General features: G+C 40.4%; 1 protein-coding gene across 8 annotated transcripts in view; it reads left to right on the top strand.

The window, feature by feature from the left end:
* The window catches only part of LOC109931731 (RNA binding protein fox-1 homolog 1-like), a 230887-nt gene that overhangs the window by 170507 nt on the left and 36759 nt on the right, over window positions 1-23621 (top strand). For all 8 annotated transcript variants that reach the window (XR_007265719.1, XM_048617752.1, XM_048617749.1 and 5 more), the window contains 4 exons: window positions 4143-4235; window positions 9291-9351; window positions 18695-18748; window positions 19818-19892. Coding sequence is in view for 7 of the 8 variants with exons in the window: in XM_048617752.1 (XP_048473709.1) it covers window positions 4143-4235; window positions 9291-9351; window positions 18695-18748; window positions 19818-19892 (283 nt within the window). In the remaining variant the exon portion in view is untranslated. The remainder of the gene's footprint in view (window positions 1-4142; window positions 4236-9290; window positions 9352-18694; window positions 18749-19817; window positions 19893-23621) is intronic.

Below are 23621 nucleotides of genomic sequence, written 5' to 3' on the forward strand. Positions count from 1 at the left end.
ACATTCTCTGGACTGTCTCCAGTGCCAAATATCTTTCATTTGATAAGGAGATCAAAACTCTTCACAGTATTCTTGGTGTTGTCTGTCTGGTGTCTTGTATCACCTTAGAAAGGTCTTCCTAGTTCTTTACTCCATTCCGTTTGGAAAAAAAAGTACAACAGTCCATTTCTCTAGTACCTGCTGAACTTGTATTCTAGCTTTTTGAGATTTTCACAGAATGGCACAGTGGCTCAATGGTTAGCACTGATGCCTCACAACACCAGGGACTTGATTCCATCTTTGGACAACTGTCTGTGTGGGTTTCCTCCCACAGTCCAAAGATGTGCAAGGTAGGTGGATTGGCCATGCTAAATTGCCCATAGCGTCCAGGGATGTTTAGGTTAGGTGGGTTAGACATGGGGAAATGCAGGGTTAGGGGGATGGGTCTGGCTGGGATGCTGTTCGGAGGGGCGGTGTGGACTTGTTGGACTGAATGGGCCAGTTTCCACACTCTAGGGATTCTATGAAGATCACCCAATCCCTCTGTGGTGCAGCTTTCTACAGTCTTCCTCCATTTAAATAATATTTAGCTCTCCTATTTGTTTTGCCAAAGTGCATAAACTCACGTTTTCCTACGTGTTCCATCTGCCAAATTTCCACTCACTCATTCAACCTGTCTATGTCCCTGTGTAGATTGTCATCCTCAATACTTCACTTCCCACCTATTTTCTTGGGAACCACAAACTTGGCATTAATAAGGTCATTTCTACCATCCAAGCCATTTAATATATTTTTAATCACCTGTTCAGATGTATTATCACAGTTCTCTGGAACAGGTTGGACTTGAACCTGGGTCCACTGGCTCAGAGTAGGGGCAATACCATTCCTCTACAACAGTCCAAGTCAGTAATTTATATTGTTAAGTTATTGTGGCCCCAGCAGTGATCTCTATAGCATTTCACTATTGTAGGTTACCATCTTGAATATACCTCCTTATCCCCAACAAGGGTTTTATTAGTCGGCCAATCCTCTATCCATGCTAATACATTACTCCCAGCACTATCTTATTTAGTAGTCTCACTTGTGGGTACCTTATTGAATGCCGTTTGGAAACCCAACTATATTACATCTTCTGGTTCCTGTTTATCTATCGCACTTGTTACCTTCCCAAAGAACTTGAATAAATTTGTTGGGCACGATTTCCATTTCACAAAGCCACGGCGACTTTGCTTGATTATGTTTGTATTTCTATACGCTCTGCTCTTGCATCCTTTATAATGAACTCTAACATTTTCCCAATGTTATGCAAACTGGCCTATAGTTACTGATTTTTTTTTTTGTTTCCTTCCCTTTTTAAATAGGGGCGTTACATTGACAGTTTTCCAATCCTCTGGAATTCTTAGCTTTTCACTTTGCAGTCTGTCCAGGACCTTATTTCCTGCTCTGTTTCTTCTGTTCCTGCTCAGTTCAAGATGATCTCTACTTACAGTTTGATCAATTATTAAGGTTAAGGATAATTTTCTTCCTTCTACAATAGTGTGCTGTCCAGTATCTTAGTCTTTTCATATTAGTGATGCGCCTGGCAGGAGGTACACTTTACCTTGTCACCACAAATACAGTATCAATATAATAAAGAGGATGGACTGAGATCCCCTGAGCTGTGGTCAGGGACAGTGCAAAGTCTGAACACCTTTCCTTTGATTAATAAATGGAGCCATTAGTGTACTCCGGCAAAGAGAAAACAAGAATGGTGAATTGAACCATTAGTTTGGATGTTGTCAAGGCGAAAATGGCTTCAGCAATGGAGAATTCACAATGCATGAGAATTGCTGGATATTAAAACAAAAATACAAACATCTTTTACCTTATATTGTACTTCTGCAACAAAACAGAATTTGTGAATTGAGTTTGATTTTTAAATTCTGGATTTTTAGCATCTGAATATTTATTTAAGACTAGTGTGATCGTGTGTATTGTCAGTCACAACATAATGAGACGTTTACGAAGACCCATTTAAAATGTTCTCTTGTTAAGTTGAGTTTTTTAGCTGCTGGCTTATCTTTAATTATTACATAAAATTAAACAGATCTCAGTGTATTGTTCAAAGGAGGACTGTTTATCAACCTTTGGCTGAATTTTAGGCCTAATTAAAGTAGGGCATGATCCTGCTTGAAAGCTTAATTTTTTTTGTGTTGAATGCCCACAGCAGATACAGTGCTGGTTAAATGCAGACTAAAATTGCTTTTATCCTGTTTGGGCCTCAACCCTATTTTATATATTAAAGTGCTCTTGCTTTAAAATATAGTACTGGAAGAATAACTTGTGCTACTTAATTATGGCATTTCCATTTTCTATACTTGCCCTCATCATGACCTTGCTGAATACTTAGAATGATTTCTAGTTAATGCTGAGTTATATTTCATTTCTAACTGTGGACGTATGCCATTAAGAGCTGTATCATGAGTGCCGAAACTAATTTCTCTTGGGGCTTTTATAGCTGTGAGAGGAGACTTTCATGCCATCTGTCTGTGCTGGCTTTAACCCAGGATTCAGAGGTGAAAAGGACAGTGTTCTGACTCTGCCACCTATTCCCCAAAACACTGCTTTCAGTGTAGCCCTGCAAGGCCTTGACTGCCTTGTGATTGGACCATTCCTTTTTAAAGTATGATGTGGCTTGGAGAATCCAGGAATTGAGTGGTATTAGAAGTTGACTTTGTTTATTAGAATGCTTTGGGTGGAATAATGTCCCCATATCTGTGTGCTAAATTATCAGACCACTGATAGTTCTTGGCTTTGCTGGCAAATGCACAAAAACATTTCACCACTGACTGACTCCATTATTACAGTATCTCTACAACAGCCCCTTTCAAGCCATCAAAATTTTGATTTCTTTGCAAGAAAAATGCCACTAATCATCACACACTCAATCCATATTCTGAATATTTACAGCACAATGTTAGTTCTGTTCAGGGTTTCAGAATAGGATTTTTTTTATAAATAGTTCAAAGTTCAGGCTTTAATGTGGTCAGTTAGTTTCCATTGGCTCATTTCATAGTCTGTTATGTGGCAGCTGAAAATTGTCTCTGTCACACGCACACATTAAATTGAGTTAACAGCAGTCTTTCAGGCATCATGCCTGACATGAAAATAGATGGGGGGAGTTGCATTTAGGTTTCTTGCATTTCAAAATACAAATTGCTACTATTAATGAAACATTTGATTTCGCATTATTATAATTACTCTTCACAAAAGAGTTATTTTCATTGAAATACTTGGTGTTTTTGTCTCTACCTGTCTGTCTTCTCTAAAGGGATAATTCTTAGCTGGTGTGCACTTCCATCAGCTCTAGAAATTATCTGGTACTTGTCCAAGATGTGAGATGTTTAGTGTTGCCAAGATAATTATTGGGAGGTTGCGGCTGAGCCTGATGCTTTCCTCTATTAATTGGATTTTCCAGCAGAGGTCACTGGATAACCATCAGAAACAGGATCCCTGACTGATTTTTCAACCCAATGCAACTCAGCAATAAAGAAGATGCTTTTCATCCACCAAAGCTTCAGCTGAAATTAACTTTAATAACTAAGTACCCTGGTAGTACTACTAGCTCATGGTATGTTGTCTAGTGTATTTGGAAACCGCTAACTAAGGTTGTCAAAACTCCCAGGACTGCAGACAGCAATATTTGTGTTAATGGCTTCTTACCTTCATGAACCAGACCTTAAGTGAACCTTTTGCTTTCCCATTATTTCCACAGAGTCTGCTCTTTGGGACACAGTAGCTGTAGATCAAATCTGAAATCCCTGAGAAGAGTGCAAACTAGATAGAGATCATGCGCGGGATGCCTTACAAAAAGAGTAGAACACTGCACTGACCTTGTATGCTTTCAGAAATTCTATACCTTGCTCTTTGGTGTTTTCATCCATTCCTTTCCTCCTGCTCCCATTTTAAAAAAATCTGTCCTCGATCACCCATTTACTAATGAACAGCCCAAGTAACGAGTATAGTTTTGTTTGGCCTTGCCGCTTACTTTTTTTTATTTTTTTTAATTTTCCAAGAAACATGCATGAGGATGAGAGAAAAAAGTATTGCTGATTGTGGTCATGTACTTGTTCTATTTATAATGATGTGCATGTTGTTCTCCCCCCTTCTCCCGCCGCATGCAGGGATTCGGGTTCGTAACTTTCGAATCTAGTGCTGATGCCGACAGGGCGAGGGAGAAATTACACGGCACGGTGGTTGAGGGCCGTAAAATAGAGGTGCATGTCTTAAAAACAAAATTATTTCCTTCTGTAAATTTATTTTAAATGTCTTGCCTCACCTTTTTATTTTATACACTGGTTGTTCGATGGTCATCATATGTGCGTCATTCTTCTAACTACCCCTTACCCCCTCCCAATCTTTCTTGCACTCTTTAATTTACATAGTAATTCCTCCAGCCTTGCTGACCAGAATTATGTTTGTGTTGGTTTATTTTGGCCTTTGTCGTGCAAGGTTCCTTCTTTATTTTGTTTATGCAATGAGAGTGTCCAGTTTTACCTCTGTGTCTTTCAAAGCAGGGTGCAAGTAGGTTCCCTTTGTTTTCTGAGGTAAAACTACCGAAACACACAAAGAAGTGAGTCAGTTTTCTTCAAAGCAGTGCTGAGGGGTGAATCCATCAGTGGAGACAGCCTCTCCATACGTAAATAAGAGAGTCTTATCGAGTTTCTTTGGACTGCCTTTCCAAGCAGCTGCAGAGAGCCTTAAATTTGTGGTCAAAACTACTTGAAATATTCAATGCTAAATTAAATGTTATCACATTATAATTTGGATAATTATAACAAAAATAGTTTTCACATTATACCTACCCTCCCATTTGAAAACAAACTTGTGTAATCTAGGTATTGTTTCCTAGGCCTTGGATCTATCGCAAACCAGTTAACCTGCAAACAACTTGGAGTGTGTTTGTCCAAAGAGGGTCTGAAATCTTGCTAATCTTGTAATTTTGGATAGAATTTTCTTAACTTCAAGTGAATTTTAGGTCTCGGATTTCCTCCTCAGCTCTGCCTTGTATGCAGACTGGTCTTTATGAATCATTTAAAGTCTTTTGAGTAAGATGTTTGCATATTTTGCTTTTTTTTATATTTCCCTCCTCGATGATGTAGCATTTAGGGCCCTTCACTTGAGTCACAGTAACCATGGTAACTATACATGCTGGCGATGGTACGCAAGGGGGTAAGTGAACCAAGAAAAAACAAAACAAACGAACACAAAACAAAAAGGAAACCCATCTGCCATTTCACGTTTAACGCTACGAATGTGACTTGACTTGTCGTTTTCCCCTTTTCCAATGCTGTTTTTTGGTGCCGCCTGTACTGGATTGTACATTTTTTTTTAAGCAGCCTGAGCTATATTTGGTAGTTGATTGATGGTGACTCCTACACATCTTACTCAGAGTTTTAACGACGGTTTTGCTGATTAATGCACCCTTTCTTTGTGTTTGTTTGTCCTTGTTCTCCCTCTCTCCCCCTTTCCTTGTATGTCACGCCTGTGAATGGTTACTCTGTTTCTCTGGGATTGTGCCTCCTGTTTCTATTGGCTCAATGTGTGGCTTCTCCAATGATTCTTGGCCCTTCTTGGTACTCATGTTGCACACTGCTGGAAAACTGACTTTTGCCCCCTCACCTAATGTTTAAAATCCTACACTACTATCTTTTTTAATTTTTAATTTTTTTTGGCATGTTCTTTGTTTCATTGTTTTGTTCCATAGTTTTTAGACTTGTTTGTGTGTGACCGATCAAAAGTAAACCTGGTACTTCTCAGGCTAATAATTATATGGAGACTTGATGAGAGAGACTGTATTTTGAAAAGGGTTCTGGTTGAGTCCATTGTTTCTTAAGCACCTGCTCAAAGACTACCCATTTGCACTGACTTTTAATAAAAAATTAAACTTTTTCTTTAGATCTAATTTTCATTCTAAGCTAAAAGCATTGAAGTATTTTTAGAAATTAAGCCCATTTTTATCAATATGGACTACTCCTTAAATTTGAAGGTGTTCCGTTGTCTGTTTTTATTTCTTGTTTAATTCTGTCCCTGAAGATGGTTTTCATTCAGGCTTACCAGTCCATAGCTGCCAGAAACTCCTGGTATCCTCCTAAAGTGGCACTGTTCACCTGTGAAGGTGTTTAGAGAGTATCATGAGGCTGTTGGCTTTGAAGGGGGCATCACAGCTAAGCCTGATCTTTTCCACACCTGATATCCAAGTATGTGCACTGCCAGGAAAGATTTACTAGGTAGCAGCAGTGAGGAAATATTGCCTGATTCTCTCCTTTCTTAATCCCAGTGACACTGGCATCAAATGCTGAAATGCCCTTGATTCAAAGCTGGTGAAAGTTGGCATTTCCAACTCTCAAATTGAACATGGGACCTGCCTGTCCTATGTGGATGTGAACTATTTATCTATTGAATCATTTGGAGAGTATATTATTTCAGCCTTTACTACTCTATGTAAATGGAATTCATAAAGCATTGAATGTTAGAAGTGAACCATAATCAGGTCACAAGACAGAATAGGGCAGTATGACAATACAAAGTTGCTCCTTAACAACATGGACTTACTGCCAGTGAGGGTCCAGGATTGTAATAGAACTAGCAGACTGTGGCAACATCTTATGGATAAGCCCCTAGATGATAATAGTCTCACATCACTCAACAGTTACTACTTTTAATACAATATCCCATACTAATGTCTATAGTTCTTTGTAATTAATTTAAGGTAATAAAATAACCTCTGTGTAACTAGGTTAGGGAATATGGTCTCTGCCATGGTGTAAGTTAGTTCCCGTCACCACTAATATCCACAATTCCTAGTTTAACAGAAGGGCCAATAGATTAAGTTCTTTTTTGAGTAAGTGTAGTTTCTGCGAGAAAGCACCTTTATAAAATATCACTGAGATAGCAATCAGTTCGTTTTCGATGTTTCTGTTCCTAGCCTGTGCTCAACAGCATTATTTCCAAAGACGCAAATGACCAATGATTGACAGAATCAGATCTTCTATCTGTCCAGGATCCAACAGGAAAAATGTAGCTTTCAAGTAATGCCATATTAACTCCTGCCCATTGTGGAAGCCCTGATAGCTACAACGATGACACATTTGAAGCCATCACTGGGAACTGAGCTCATCTGTTTGTGAAGAGTTCCTATGCTTTGATTGCTATCTTTGTTCCATCTAAAGAAATCTGTCCTGTGTACTGTGAGAAGGCTTGAAAGCAACAGGACGTGTAGTGAATTTTGCAATAGAAAATTTTTTGACAGCTTTAAACAAAAGAGAAACGGGCTCCTCAGATCTCAAGCTCTCATGATTCATCTGACGCATAGAAACGTGAATTTTGTAGAAACGTTCTGGCTTTTTGAAGAAAAGTAATCCAATTAGCTCTTTCTCTATAATTCTACAAATCTTACCCCTTCAGATTTTTTTTTTTATTCCAGTTTCCTTTTGAATCTATTGCTCTATCAATCACTGCATTCCAAATCATAATAAATCACTGCATTTTAAAAAAAAGTTTCCCTATCTACTCTTAGCTAACCCCATATCATTTTGAATGCCTCTATTAAATCCCTTCCTTTTAATTTCTATGCTGTGAAGGGAAGACAGTTTCAGCATCTCTCCGTGTACGGAGGTTCTTCTACCCTGGTCCCAGAAAATTGCCTCTGTACTTTCAAATTGTTGGCATCTTTCCTAAAGTGCAGTGTCCAGAACTGGACTCAATGCTCCAGCTGATGTTTACCAGTGATGCATAAAAATAATTTTATTAAAAGAATCTTTGTCCCTATATCGCTAATGTCAAGGATCTCTTGCTTTTTAACAACTTAACTTGCCTTGCCACTTTCAAAGAGTTGAGTGTGTACATACTTGCGTCTTTCCTGCACTCTATTTAAAAAATGCAATTTAGATTATATTGGCTCTCTCTACCCTCCCAAATCATTTTATAATCTCCACTAAATTTGATCTCCAGTCTGTGTGTATAACCTTCTGAAGTCTATCACTGTTTCCCATATTCCCAAGTATGACTGCTTTGTGAGTGTTAAATTCTCACTGAGCAATGAAAGCTTGTAATGCTGATGAATGACAACACAAACTGTCCCACAGTTTGTTTCTGGAGACCTACTAAAATACACATTCCTGTCCAAACTCATTCTCTCTGAAAGTAGAAGAATCCTTTTGTAACAAACTCCATCTAATGGAATCAATAGTTCCTCCAAAAAATAACCAAAAACTTGTGGATGGTGGAGATTAGAAACAAAATGAGAAATTGCTGGGAAAACTCAGCAGGTCTGACAACATCTGTGGAGACAAAGCAGAGTTCACATTTTTGGTTCAGTCACCCTTCCTCAGAAGGAGAAGCATTCTTAAGAAGGGTCACTGGACCGGTAATGTTAACTCTGCTTTCTCTCCACAGATGCCATCAGACCTGCTAAGCTTCTCCAACAACCTTGCCATTCTGGCAAAATAAACTAATTTCTTAATCACTTAATTAATCAACCAACACAAGGCACAGCTGTACAAAATGAACCTGTATTAAACTGATCTCTCCTGGGTTCTTATGGTACAGTGGGCAGTGTCCCTACCTCTGAGCCAGGTGACCCAGGTTCAAATCCCAGATTTGTGTCGTAACATCTCCAAACAGGTTGATCAGAAAATACCTATTGATCTGTCCTGAGGCTCTTGTAGTACAGTGATAGTGTTCCTAACTCTGAGACAGGAGAGCTGGGCTCAAGTTCCACCTACTCCAGAGATGTATCATAACATCTCTGAACAGGTTGATTAGGAAGTATCTATCCTGAGGAACTAGAGGCACTTGTGGTTCAGAGGTAGTGTTCCTACTCTGGAACGGGAGGCCTGGGTTCAAGTCCCACCTGCTTCAGAGGTGTGTTACAACATTCGGAATAGATTGATTAGAAAATATATACTGATCTCTCCTAACTGCAAGGTCACTTATTATCCGGTGGTTCAATAGCTGTATCAAAGTGAACACATGAATTTCGTATTTCATTTTTCATAATTTTAAAGGAATAATGAGGAAGCGAACTTGCCTGAGAAACAATGGTTTACTTTTGAGTGTCCTTGTTAAAAATATTTAAAAATATTTTGCAATCATTAATATACATCATGTTAAAAAGTAATTTTAAATTTTTCTAATTCATACTTAATATTATATGCATCGTAATTAAGCTAAATCTGTTGTTTTTGATGGACTTGCATGTTCTGTACTTGAAAAGCAGTGACCATTTCCTTGACTAATACGCTGGTTCTGTGTCAATCTGTGCACCTCAGGTAAACAATGCCACAGCTCGAGTGATGACTAATAAGAAGATGGTCAGCCCTTATGCAAATGGTAACATTTTCAAATATTCAACACGAGTAAATTTAAATGTGTTTTTGTGTAGTTCACGAACATTGTTTCAAGCTTTAAGTGTGAGGGTAGCATTATACTAAATTCTTATAGAAGCAGAGCTTTATTTCTGCATAGGTTTCGGTTATTGTAAGCTCTTCGATAATGAAATGGAAACAATTGAACTGGGTCTTCATGCCTAACATTAACGCCTGCACTCCCTATGGTGTAACACTGCTTTCTACAGATTAGCCTAGCCCCAGATTGACTGCCTGGATTAAGTCATCAGACTCAACTTTCCATTGGCACAATAGCTTATGGCCCCTTTTTCACTGATATTGTGCTTAAAAAAACTGATGGAAGGTCTTTCTTAATTCCGTGCAGTAACTTCTACTGGGAACTGGGTGCTTGTACACCTCTGGATCTGTGAAGACAAATATTTGGAATAAGCTGCTAAAATTTCAAGACAAAGATGTTGAGTGCTAGACTGGGAGAGTTTGATTTCTTAAGGGGCCAGCAGTGCTTGGCTGGCAAAACAACCTCATTGTTCTGATTAGAGGCTTTTCTTCAAAGAGGTTTAGTTTGGCTGTGGTGACCTCAGAGATAACTGGCCTGCGTTTCCTTTGGAGTTTATGTGAAGAATGGCCATTTCAGTGAGGTAACGGGAGGTTGCTGCCGGCCTATGCCATAAGACATAGGAGCAGAATTAGGCCATTTGGCCCATCAAGTCTGCTCTGTCATTCATTTCATGTTTCTCAATCCCATTCTCCTGCCTTCTCCCCATAACCCTTAATCCCTTTGCCAATCAAGAACCTATCCATCTTTGTCTTAAATACACTCAAAAACTTGGCTTCCACAGCCCTCTGTGGCAATGAGTTCCACAGATTAACCACCCTCTGGCTGAAGAAGTTCCTGCTCATCTCAGTTCTAAAGGGTTGTCCCTTCACTCTGAGGCTGTCTCTTTGGGTCCTAGTCTCTCCTGTTAGTACTATCTCTACCTAGATAGTCCACTCTATCCAGGTCTCTCAGTATTATGTAAGTTCCAATCTGATCGCACCACCCTTGCCCACCCCACAATCCTTCTAACTTGCATCAACTGCAGACCCAGAGGCCTCAACCGCTCATCTTATGACAAGCCCTTCATCCTGGGATCATCCTTGTGAACCTCCTCCAGACCACCTCCAATGCCAGCACATCCTTACTTGGATACAGAGCCCTAAAACTGCTCAATATTCCAAATGCAGTCTGACCAGAGCCTTATGCAGCCTTAGAAGTAGTACATCTCTGCTCTTGTATTCCAATCCTCTTGAAATGAATGCCAGCATTGTATTTGCTTTCCTGACATGTATATTAACCATAGAATCCTAAACTAGGGCTTCCAAGTTCCTTTGTACTTCAGATTTCCAAAACCTTTCCTCATTTAGAAAATAGTCTACACCTTCACTCTTCCCACCAAAGTGCATAGCCTCACACTTCCCCACATTGTACTCCATCTGCTGCTTCTTTGCCCACTCTCCCAGCATGTCCAAGTCCTCCTGCAACCTCCCTGAATCCTCAACACTACCTGCCCCTCTACCTCCCTTTGTGTCATCTGAAAACTTAGCAATAATACCATTAGTTCCTTTGTCTAGATCGTGAATGTATAACGTGAATAGCTGTGGGTCCAACACGGACGCTTACGAACTCTACTATTCACTGGCTGCCATCTTGAAAAAGACCCTTTTAACCCCAATCTCTGCCTTCTGTCATTCAGCCAATTCTCTATCCATTGGCTCTTATTTAGTAGCTTCCTGTGCAGCAGCTTGTTGAAGGCCTCCTAGAAATCCAGATGGGTTTTATCCACTGTCTCTCCTTTGTCTAACTTGCTCATTACCTCCACAAAGAATTCCAGCAGATTTGTCAGGCATGACCGCCCCTTGACGAAACCATGTTGACTCAGCCCTATTTTACCACGTACTTCCAAATACTCTGCAATCTCATCCTTCATAATGGACTCTTTAAAAATTACAAAGTCAAAATAACTCATTCATATAGCTTGATTACTCGGCACAATGTGTTCAGGAACAGCAAAATGTATTTGTGGCATAAAAGAACGTTACTCAGGAAGGTGGTGATGTAGCGGAATGTCAATTGACCAGTAATCCAGAACCTAGTTCTCTGTTCTGGTGACGTGGTCAGAAGTCTCACGACATCAGGTTATAGACCAACAGGTGAAATCACAAGCTTTCAAAGCACTGCCAATTCATCAGGTGAAAATGGGGACATAAAACATAGAACATAGAACAGTACAGCACAGTACAGGCACTTCGGTCCACGATGTTGTGCCGACCTATTATCCTACTAAGATCAATCTACCCTGCATACCCTACATTTTACTATCCTCCATGCACCTATCCAAGAGTCATTTAAAAGTCTCTAAAGTATCTGACTCCACTATCACTGCCAGCAGCGCATTCCCCACACCCACCACTCTCTGTGTGAAGAACCTACCTCTGACATCTCCCCATACCTTTCTCCAATCATCTTAAAGTTATGCCCCCTCATCATCGTCATTTCTGCCCTGGGAAAAAGTCTCGGACTATCCACTGTATCTATGCCTCTCATCATCTTGTAAACCTCTATCAAGTCACCTCTCATCCTTCTTCGCTCCAATGAAAAAAGCCCGAGCTCCTTCAAACTTTCCTCATAAGACCTGCCCTCCAGTCCAGGCAGCATCCTGGTAAATCTCTTCTGCACCCTCTCTAAAGTTTCCACGTCTTTCCTGTAATGAGGTGACCAGAACTGAACACAATATTCCAAGTGTGGACTAACCAGAGTTTTATAGAGCTGCAGCATAACCTCACGGCTCTTAAACTCAATTCCCCTACCAATGAAAGCCAACACACCATACGCCTTCTTTACAACTCTATCAACTTGGGTTGCAACTTTGAGGGATATGTGGACAGGAACCCTAAGATCGTGCTGTTCCTCCACACTGTTGAGAATCCTGCCATTAACCCTGTATTCTGCATTCAAATTCGGCCTTCCAAAATGAATCACACTTTTCTGGGTTGAATTCCATCTGCCACTTCTTTGCCCAGCTCTGCATCCTGTCAATGTCCCGTTGCAACCTACAACAACCCTCCACGCTGTCCACAACTCCTCCAACCTTCATGTCTTCGGCAAACTTACTAACCCACCCTTCCACTTCCTCATCCAAGTCATTTATAAAGATCACAAAGACCAGAGGTCCCAAAACAGATCCCTGCGGAACACCACTGGTCACCGAGCTCCAGGCTGTATACTTTCCATCTACTACCACCCTCTGTCTTCTATTGGACAGCCAGTTTTGTATCCAGACAGCCAAATTTCCCTGAATCCCATGCCTCCCTACTTGCTGAATGAGCCCACCATGTGGAACTTTATCGAATGCCTCGCTAAAATCCATATACATCACATCCACTGCTCTAGCCTCATCGATGTGTTTTGTCACATCCTCAAAGAATTCAATAAAGCTTGTGAGACATGATCTGCCTCTCTCAAAGCTATGCTGACTATTTCTAATCAAACTTGTTTTTCCAAATAATCAGAATCCTCTCCAATAACTTGCCCACCACAGAAGTAAGACACACCGGTCTATAATTTCCAGGATTATCCCTATTCCCTTTCTTGAACAAGGGAATGACATTTGCCCCCCTCCAGTCTTCTGGGACTACTCCAGTGGACAGTGAGGATGCAAAGATCATTGCCAAAGGGGCAGCAATCTCTTCCCTTACTTCCTGTAATAACCTTGGGTATATCCCGTCTGGCCCAGGGGACTTATCTATCCTCATACATGGCTTCGATTCTTATCAAGGCAGATATTGAATTCAAATTTCACTAAAAATCTGGAAAAGAAAGTTAGCCTAATGGCAACCATTCTGTTGATTTGCCGTTGTTTTAAAAGAAAACCTATCTGATTTACTAATACGCTTCAGAGAAGGAAATCTGTCATCCTTGCCTGGTCTGGCCTACATATGACTCCAGACCCCCAGCAACGTGAGATGTAGAAAATAGGAACAGATGTAGGCCATTCCACCCTTCAAACCTTCTCCACCATTCAGTATCATTGTGGCTGATCATCCAACTCAGTATCTTTTTACCCTACTTTCTCCCCATACCCTTTGATCCTTTTAGTCCTAAAATGTAAACCTTGAACTATAACTTGACTTTTAACTGCCCTCTGGACAATATATGCTGGCCCAGTTATTGATACCCGCATTCTGTGAATGAATTTTAAAATTCAATCACTTACTGGAATGACTGTTGTTCTCATCACACTGATCTGTATGATCTGTTTGTTTTTGAATATGCAGCAGAGCAACGACCAATAATTTTTAAAAAGTACATTTGTAAAAACAGGATAAATCTGAAAACATGTCTTTGAATGTAATTTACCCTGAACAATGATTCCAATTATTATGTGATACAGCAATTTAAAATTTTGGAATGTGAGCTGATGGAAGCACTGCTGAGGGTTCAGTATGTGTGGTGAGAATTAGTTGGAACATGTTAAATTTAGATTATTGCACTAAAGAAAGAAGGTACATACATTAGAGAGAATATAACGACTGATCGCCAACATAAGGGAGTGAGCTACAAGGAAAGATTGGAGAAGCTGAAGCTTCAGAGTGGACAAAGCAGATGGTTGTGATACCAAAAGCACAAAGACCAGTACAGCACAGGAACTGGCCTTTTAGTCCACCAAGCCAGCATCGACATGAAGCCTTTTTAAATTAAAATCTTCTTGCCTCTACATGGTTTGTGTCCCTCTATTCCCTGCCTGTTCATATCTACGAAGATGCCTCATAAATGTTGGTATTTCATCTGCTTCTACCACCTCCTCTGGCAGTGCATTCTACGCAATTACCACCTTCTGTTTTTTTTTAAAAAAGAACACCTGCCTCCTACATTTCCTTTCAACTTCCTCCTTCTACCTTAAACCAATGACCCCTTGTAATTGACATTTCGACACTGGAGGGGGTGGAGAAAGCTCTGGCTATCCATTCTACTCATGCCTCTCGTAATTTTGTAAACTTATGTCAGGCTGTCCCTCAGTCTCTGACGTTCTAGAGAAATTAAACCAAGTTTGTCCAATTTCTCCCCATAGCTAATAGCCTCCAAGCCAGGCAACATCCTGGTAAACCTTTTCTGTACCCTCTCCCAAAGCCTCCACATCCTTCTGGTAGTGTGGTGATCAGAACTGTATGCAATTTTCCAAATGTAGCCCAATTAAAGTTCTGTACACTTGCAACATGACTTGCCAATTTTTATACTATATGACATGACTGCTGAAGGCAAGCATGCCATGTACCTTTTTGATCACCCTATCCACTTGTGTTGCCACTTTTGGGAAAATGTAGAAGGTCAGTGCTCTAATGCTCTGCCATTTACTGTATACTTCTCATGCATTTGACCTTCCAAGGTGTTCTCCCGCAGTACAGCTGAAATGTTCTCCCTTATCAGTAACACAACTCCCATGCCTCTTTTACATCCCTGTCTATCACACCTGAAACATCTAAATGCCAGTCTTGTCCCCCTCTAGGTTTCTGTAATAGCTCCAACATCATAGTTATATGTACTAATCCCAGTATTCATGTGCCTTACCTGTCATACGTGAAAACAAATGCATTTCAGACCACCAGTCCTGTCATGTTTCGTAACCTATTCTAACCTAGTCTCTACTTCCTGTTAGCCTTACTGGCCTCAGTCTCTAACCATTCCTCAGTCATTTCACTTACTGTCCTACTGCTCTGGCTCCTGCCCGCCAGCTACACTAGTTTCAACCTTTCCAAGAGGCACTAGCAAACCTTGCTGCCAGGATTTTGGTGTTCGTCTAGTTTAGGTGCTTGTACAAGTTCCTCCAACCCTGGAAAATACTCCAGTGGTCCATATGCCTGAAGACCTCCCTCCTACACCAGCTGTTTAACCACATATTTAATGGTCTTTACCCTGTAGCAACTATTTCATTAAAAATAAATTTAACTTAAATTAATTTACAACTAGCTAGTTCCTGCTGTTAGATTATCACAAAAAAATTAAACAAACTGTTCGATAAACATCAATCTAGTACTACTCAACATCCTAGTACTGTACTACTCTACCACTAGCCTAAATACCACTACTCTAAAACTGTTTGGCTACAAAAATTAGTGAAAATTGAAGATAAGAAAAGAATCACCTGACTGCTGCTTAACATTAAGGAGCTCTTCTGTGCAAAACATCACTTTTGAGCTTGTGAACCAAGTGCAGCACCCACAATACTCCCTTTGTAATGGATCAAGTTCAGTTTTCTACTCTGGTTGCTGTATCCTCTTTCTGATCCCTCTGGTTCCACTTCCTGGCTGCTGATCCAGGTAAGGTTGCTACTTGAAACTGGCAGACATGGTGAATGTGCCAATTTCTCCCAGAGTCCTCCTTGGTCACGTCTCACAGCCGCCCTCTGTTGGATGCTTTTCATGTTGAGCACCGAGTCCTCCACTATCCCCTTCTCCGTCATGGTGACTGCACCCTGACTTCTCCTGGAATCCTCCTCAGTCACTTCTCACCAACACCCTCAGTACCTGATTACAAAACACTCTTAAATGTGCACATATAGGCAAATTAGACCTGGAATTTAAAAGCCAGCATGGCTTACATAGCCATTTAATAGGACTAGAGAGCATTACATCTGTGAAGAGATATGCTTATATATTATTCAAAGGAGTAATAAATGTTTAGAATGTTCCAAGTGTTTGCGTACAGCCTTATAGCTACAGTTGATTGTTGAATTGCAGCAATGGAATTGAGAGCTGTTAGTTGAAAGATGAGTAGTTCTCTAAAGACAGGGGACATTCCTGACTCTCCTCATCTGGACCTAATCTTCTGCTCTCCTCTCACGGAAAGCCAGCATGAGTACATTCTTTGAGTTAGCTGCTTGCATGTCCGACCCATATCCTTCAGCGGGACTAACCTAATCTCCTGCCTGGTTGGGAGCAGGATTTTTTTTTTAAAATGTGTACACCTAATACCTATGTCTATGCAAGCCTGATTCTGGACTACACATTTCCAAATCACACTGAAGGAACTGATTATGGATAGCATATGTTTTAAAGTACAAAATAAAGAATTTCATAATGATTCACACATTAATTATCACTGACAGATAAATGGCTTACTAGAATATTCCAAATTGGCCCAATATGTAACTTGAGACAATTTATGTGCTTGACTGGAACATTCATTTTTAGTACAAGTTTAATATCAGCTTCTGAAATAAATTATTTTTCCCTTTTCCTCTATACCTTCTCAACTCTGATTTCAGTTTTCCCCCCATTCTCTGACAATATCAACTTTGTGACAGGCTTCAGGTTCCATGGGGAGCATCTACCCTCCAAGTTGCCATTTTTAATGTGTGAGGCCAGATGGTGAATGTTCTTTTGTCAGGCACATCATGGCTGAGCTCAGTCCCCTGTTCCCTCAATGCCCACGCTCACAACCCATGAAGAATTTCTGGGCACTAATCAGTTGCAGAAATCCTGACTGAGTTTCTGCTTTGTTACTGAGGTCAGTTGTAGCTCCATGCCTTTGCTCCCTTGATTAAGATCAGCATATAGCACAGATCAGTGATTAAACCTTGGCCATTTTTGCATTATATCTTTCAGCTTTTGCAATGCTTTAACTAGCTGTGTTATCAGAAGCATATGGGTTAAATATCATAAGTTTAGTTTTAAATAGGCCTACAGCTGCAAGTCTGGAATAAGCTTTGAAGTATCTGATTGATGTTGCTAAATTTAGGGTTTACACAGTGGAGGTTAAGAATGCCATGCCATTCCATTAGCAATGCTAGCTCATTGGTTCCTCTCCCAAGTGGCTAACTTCAAATAGAAACCTGGGCAAAATGTCAGCAGTCTGTTCAAGTGTCAGTTCAAGACTCTTTGACAATTGGACTATGTCTGATCTGTTTGCACTCTCTACTGACATCCAAGCACTTGCACATTTCACCAGATTTATGGAAATCCAGGCTAATTAATCCTTTTCCAGCTCAGAGTATGAAGAGCTGCGGCGGCTGTAACCTGCTAATTCAGCATGTATTAGAGAGCAAAATTGTAACCATATCGTCTATTTGGCTCAATGCCCACCCAACAACAGTTTTGACCACTGGAATTCAAGTAACTGGTTTCCTTTAATGTCTCCCTATTTCCTAATGCCTCGAGTTTAAAACTTGTCCTTAAGGTTAAGTTTCCTTGTACCTCCCTACCTCCTCTTTGTTAACTCTTGCTGTCCTATAATTGTTCCTTCCCTGACCTCCAAAACTCTTTGTACTTCCAGATTTCTGTACACTTTGTTGTGTGTCTTCAGTTAGATGTGAAGTGATGAAGGAACAGCGCTCTGAAAGCTTGTGATTTCAGATAAACCTGTTAGACTATAACCTGGTGTAGTGTGACTTCTGACTTCAGTTAGATTGATATCAGGCTCTGGAATTGCCTCCTTCATTGAAAGGCTTTCTTATATATGCCTCTGAGCAAGTTTTGATGTTGTTTCATACTTACTGAAAAGTTTTCTTTTAAGCAGTACTTCAGAAGGCAAGCAAAGTATCTGAGTCTGCATATTGCGTAGAGCGAGATTCATCTGAAGGAAAAGAGCAGTGAACGTTTTGGGTATTACCCATCTCCTGAAGAAGGGTTATACCTGAAACATTGACTGCTCCTTTCCTCCAGACCCTGCCTGGCTTGCTGTGTTCTTCTAACCTCCTGTTAGTCTACTTTGGATTCCAGCATCTGCAGTCTTTTTTGTCTCTAGAGCAAGATTCTTGGTGAATTACTAATACAGTTCATGTTTGTTTTTCTGCCCAATCTGCTTCCTTTACTTATGGCATTGCCTCTGCTGTGGAACAGCTCCCAGGTGCCAGTCAACCTCTGAACTATGACGTGATTCTGGTTACTGAATAGTTTACTGAGTAATATCAGTTGCCCTGCAATGCTTAGCCAATTTGCTTGTGAGGCCTGAGGGTGAGTTTTAGATCAATAGATTTGTCAGTGTGCAGTGTTCACTCCCAGCTTGAGCTTGATGGATTTCCATCTAAAACCCAGGGATGATGAAGATAACGTTTTGTAATGACCTCCATCTACATGCACTAAATGTATTGCAGTGGTTCAAGAAGGCAGTTCACCACCCTTTCAAGGACAATTAGGAACCAGCTATTAGGGATCTCGGACCACAGATTGACACGGAAAGCTTTGAATCTAGTTTTTTTTTTACTGCTTATGAATTATTGGGTTTTTGTGTTATTTTGCTTCAGATTGAAACTTGATTTTGCATTAATTTCAGTTTAATTTAAAATTTTCAGGCTGGAAGCTGAGCCCTGTGGTTGGTGCTGTCTACAGCCCTGAATTTTATGCAGGTAAATATTTTGTCACCTTTCAATATTTTAAGAAAAGCAATGTCCCCTTTAATGGAACTATCTCAAAGTTTCAATGTATTTTTGTTAAATGATTCCACTGAAACGTGATCTGAGAAATATGTATAAATTTGCCATAGATAGTTATATTTTTTGTCTTCAGTACATTTTGAATATTAGAATTCAGGGTAGTTCATGAAAACGTTACTCTTGTAATCAGAAATGGAACTGTGGCAGACACCTTTCTCCCTCGATGGAGATCGCTTCAGTAAGCATATCTGGGACCTGCTGCAATTCACACTTTATAATATTCCACACTTCCTATTGGAGCTGACCTATTGGGACCCCCTGAGCATATGTGGGATTTGTGACATTTTTTGGTGGTACTGAAATGAAGTACCCATTAAGAATGTTAAATTTTGAACTACTGCTTTGGTACAACTTAATTCTTGGAGAAAGGTTTTTGGTCTTTTAGGTACTGCCTAAATCTCCATCTCAAGAGGAAATATATGAAATAAACTTTATTTTAAAAGAGAACATACAGAAAATTTTTGAATAAAAAGGGTAATCTAATTAAATAATCCCACATATATGCTCAGGGGTCCCCAATAGGTCAGCTACAAAAAGAAATGTGGAATATTATAAAGTGTGAATTGCAGCAGGTCCCAGATATGCTTACTGAAGCGATCTCCATCGAGGGAGAAAGTTGTCTGCCACAGTTCCATTCCTGATTACAAGAGTAACGTTTTCATAAATTATCCTGAATTCTAATATTCAAATGTACTGAAGACAAAAAAAAACTATCTATGGCAAATTTATACATATTTCTCAGATCATGTTTCTGTGGAATCATTTAACAAAAATACATAGAAACTTCAAGATAGTTCCATTAAAGGTGACATTAGTTGGAAGTTTGAGTGATCCAGTTGAGCTGTCTAATCTATTATGAATGATTTTTTTGGGGGATATTTATATGGTGCAGAATATAAAACGCACAGTATATTTAACTGTAAAGTGCTGCTGAGAAAATTTAATTTTTTAATATTGGTTGTATGATGTTGTATACTTACAGGTCCTGCATCTTTATCATCTTTACCCTTTCACCTACACCCTGTTGCCTCTACAGCACTCAGCCCAACACACAATGGTAAGACTAATTGAAAACAAATGTTCCAGTTAATTAAACTTGCTATATACATAGTATATGAACAGCACCATTGGTTGTATAAGATATTAATACATTTTCAACCATCTGTTCGTAAAATATTTCAACTTTAAAATTGCTGTTTGACTTTGAACTATTTGATTTGAATTTGCGTGATTTGTTGCTGTCCTTTAGTTGCACTCCATCTAATTCCCTGATCTATGTCTCATCATCTGCTCGACTTCGCTAAGAGTATTTTAGTGGCTCAGTTCAAGAAGCACTTCATCACATATTTTAATCAATTTATTGATGAGATGAGTGAGTCTTGATTGAAGGGCCTTATGTTTTATTTTGCATTATGGAGTACAAACTAGATTTGGAGTAAGGCAACTTATATTTTGCCCCAGTCTCAAATCTAATTGCATCAGTATAACATTGAAGTCTGGGATTACAAATGGATCAAACAAATTACAAATGTGCAAGGGTTAACATGCTGGTCAATTGAACCTATCCTATACTGTGCACACTGCTCTAATTCTCGCCTCCAGCACATCCTCGTATGAATTGTTCCACCATTGATAGTTGCATTCTTCCACTGCCAGGGCCACAGAGGATCTGAGGAAGGGTCACCGAACCTGAAACATTAACTCTGATTTCTCTTCACAGATGCTACCAGACCTGCTGAGCTTTTCCAGCAACTTCTGTTTTTGTTTCTGATTTACAGCATCTGCAGTTCTTTTGTTTTTCCACAGAGGATCTCCCCCATTCGCAAGCCCTTCTACTTCTCCAGCTTTCTCTCCCACTTAATGTTTCTACGTGCTTCATTGTCTGGTTTTGTTCCATAATACTTCTGTAAACTGCCTTTGAATGTTTTATTGTGTCCTAACTATTACAAGAAACGGCACACGAAGAAACTACCAGGAATGTTGACAACAGAGGATTTACCCTGAGTGGGGAGCTTCAACATTTCTATCACCCAAGTGTGGGTTAGTAGTACCACTGCTGAATATTCTGACCAATTTCTAAAGGACCTGGGTCCACTGCTTTTTGTCATTTTATATTAATGATTTGGATGTGAACATGGGACGTATGGTTACTAACTTTGCAGGTGGCACCAAAATTGGAGGTGTAGTGAACAGCGAAGAAGGTTACCTCGGAGTACAATAGGATCTTGATCAGATGGGCCAATGGGCCGAAGAATGGCAGATGGAGTTTAATTTAGATAAATGTGAGGTGCTACATTTTTGGAAAGGCAAATCAGAGCAGGACTTTACAAACCTTATTGGTAAGGTCTTTGGGGGAAGGGGGGTGTAGCTGAACAATGAGACCTTAGAGTGCAGGTTCATAGTTCCTTGAAAGTGGAGTCACAAGTAGACAGGATAGTGAAGAAGGCTTTTGATATGCTTATCTTTATTGGTTAGTGCATTGAGTATAGGAGTTGGGAGGTCATGTGTGCTGTAAAGGACATTGGTTAAGCCACTTTTGGAAAAGTGTACAATTCTGGTCTTCCTGCTGTAGGAAGTATGTTGTGAAACTTGAAAGGGTTCTGAAAAGACCTACAAGGATGTTGCCAGGTTTGGAGGGTTTGAGCAATAGGGAGAGGCTGAATAGGCTGGAACTATTTTCCCTGGAACATCAGAGGCTGAGGGGTGACCTTTATAGAAGTTTATAAAATCATGAGGGGCATAGACAAGGTCTTTTCCCCAGGATGGGGAGTCCAACGCTAGTAGTCTTAGGCCTAACGTGAGAGAGGAAAGATTTAAAAGGGACCTAAGGCGCAACTTTTTCACACACAAGGTGGTGTATGTATGGAATAAGCTGCCAGAGGAAGTGGTGGAGACTGTTACAATTACAACAGTTAAAAGGCATCTTTTAAGGATATAAATGGGAAGGGTTTAGAGGGATATGGGTGAAATGCTGGCAAATGGGACTAGATTTATTTAGGACGTCTGGTCAGCGTGAACGAGTTGCACTGAAAAGTCTGTTTCCGTAGTGTACGTCTCTATGACTCTATGATATAGCTACCAGACCTGGTCTGGGCATTTGGTGAGAGATCCCACAAGGCAGGGTACCGGGAGGTCTTTTGAATTTACCCTCCCCAATTTACTTGTCAGAAATTCATCTGTCCGTGACGATATCGGTAGGAGTACCATTATACTAATAGGACAGACTTTGTGCACTTCTGGGCTGCTACATCTGTTCATTCATTAGATACTGAGGACCATCAGCAGCAGCAGAATTGTAATTAGCTACAATCTACAAACTAGAATGGCCTAGAATATCCCCCACGACCAATACCATGAAGCAATAGAATGTAAAACAGTACAGCACAGGAACAGGCCCTTCGGCCCATGATGTTGTGCTGAACATGACGCCAAATGAAACTAATCTCTTCTGCCTGCCCTTGGACCATATCCCTGCATTCCTTATACATGTGCAACATTCATATATTCGTGTGTTTATCTAAAAGTCCCTTAAATGCCCCTATTATATCTGCCTCCACCACCGCCCCTGGCAGTGCATTCCAGACTCCTGTCACAACCCTGTGTAAAACCCTTTCCCCTTATGTCTCCTTTGAACTTTTACCCCTCTAACCTTAAATGCATGCCCCCTAGTATTAGATATGTTAACTCTGGGAAAAATGTTCTGACATTCAACCGTATCTATGCATCTCATAATTTTATAGACTTCTATCAAGTCTCCCCTCATCCTGCACCACTCAAGAGAAAATAACCTGTGTTTTTCTAGCCTCTCCTTATAGCTCATACCCTATAATCGAGGCAGCATCCTGGTAAACCTCTTCTGCACCCTCCAAAGCCTCCACATCCTTCCTGTAATGTGACCGGAACTGAATGCAATACTCTTAAGTGTGGCTTAATCAAAGTCTTATAAAGCTGCAGCATGACTAGAACATAGAACAGTACAGGCCCTTCAGCCCATGATGTTGTGCCGACCTATTATCCTACTAAGATCAATCTAACCTGCATACCCTACATTTCACTATCCTCCATGTGCCTATCCAAGAGTCGTTTAAAAGTCTCTAAAGTATCTGACTCCACTACCACTGCCAGCAGCACATTCCACACACCCACCACTCTGTGTAAAGAACCTACCTCTAACATCTCCCCTATACCATCCTCCAATCACCTTAAAGTTATGTCCCCTCGTAATAGTCATTTCCACCCTGGGAAAAAGTCTCTGACTATCCACTGTATCTATGCCTCTCATCATCTTGTAAACCTCTATCAAGTCACCTCTCATCCTTCTGTTCCTCCACACTGCTGAGAATCCTGCCATTAACCCTGTATTCTGCATTTAAATTTGACCTTCCAAAATGAATTACTTCACACTTTTCTGGGTTGAATTCCATCTGCCACTTCTTTGCTCAGCTCTGCATCCTGTCAATGTCCTGTTGTAACCTACAACAGCCCTCCACGCTGTCCACAACTCCACCAACCTTCGTGTCATCGGCAAACTTACTAACCCACCCTTCCACTTCCTCATCCAAGTCATTTATAAGGATCACAAAGAGCAGAGGTCCCAGAACAGATCTCTGCGGAACACCACTGGTCACCGAGCTCCAGGCTGAATACTTTCCATCTACTACCACCCTCTGTCTCCTATTGGACAGCCAGTTTTGTATCCAGACAGCTAAATTTCCCTGAATCCCATGCCTCCTTACTTTCTGAATGAGCCTACCATGTGGAACCTTATCGAGTGCCTCGCTAAAAT

Source organism: Rhincodon typus, chromosome 37, assembly GCF_021869965.1.
Source record: "Rhincodon typus isolate 14 chromosome 37, sRhiTyp1.1, whole genome shotgun sequence".
NCBI classification, from domain to species: Eukaryota; Metazoa; Chordata; class Chondrichthyes; order Orectolobiformes; family Rhincodontidae; genus Rhincodon; species Rhincodon typus.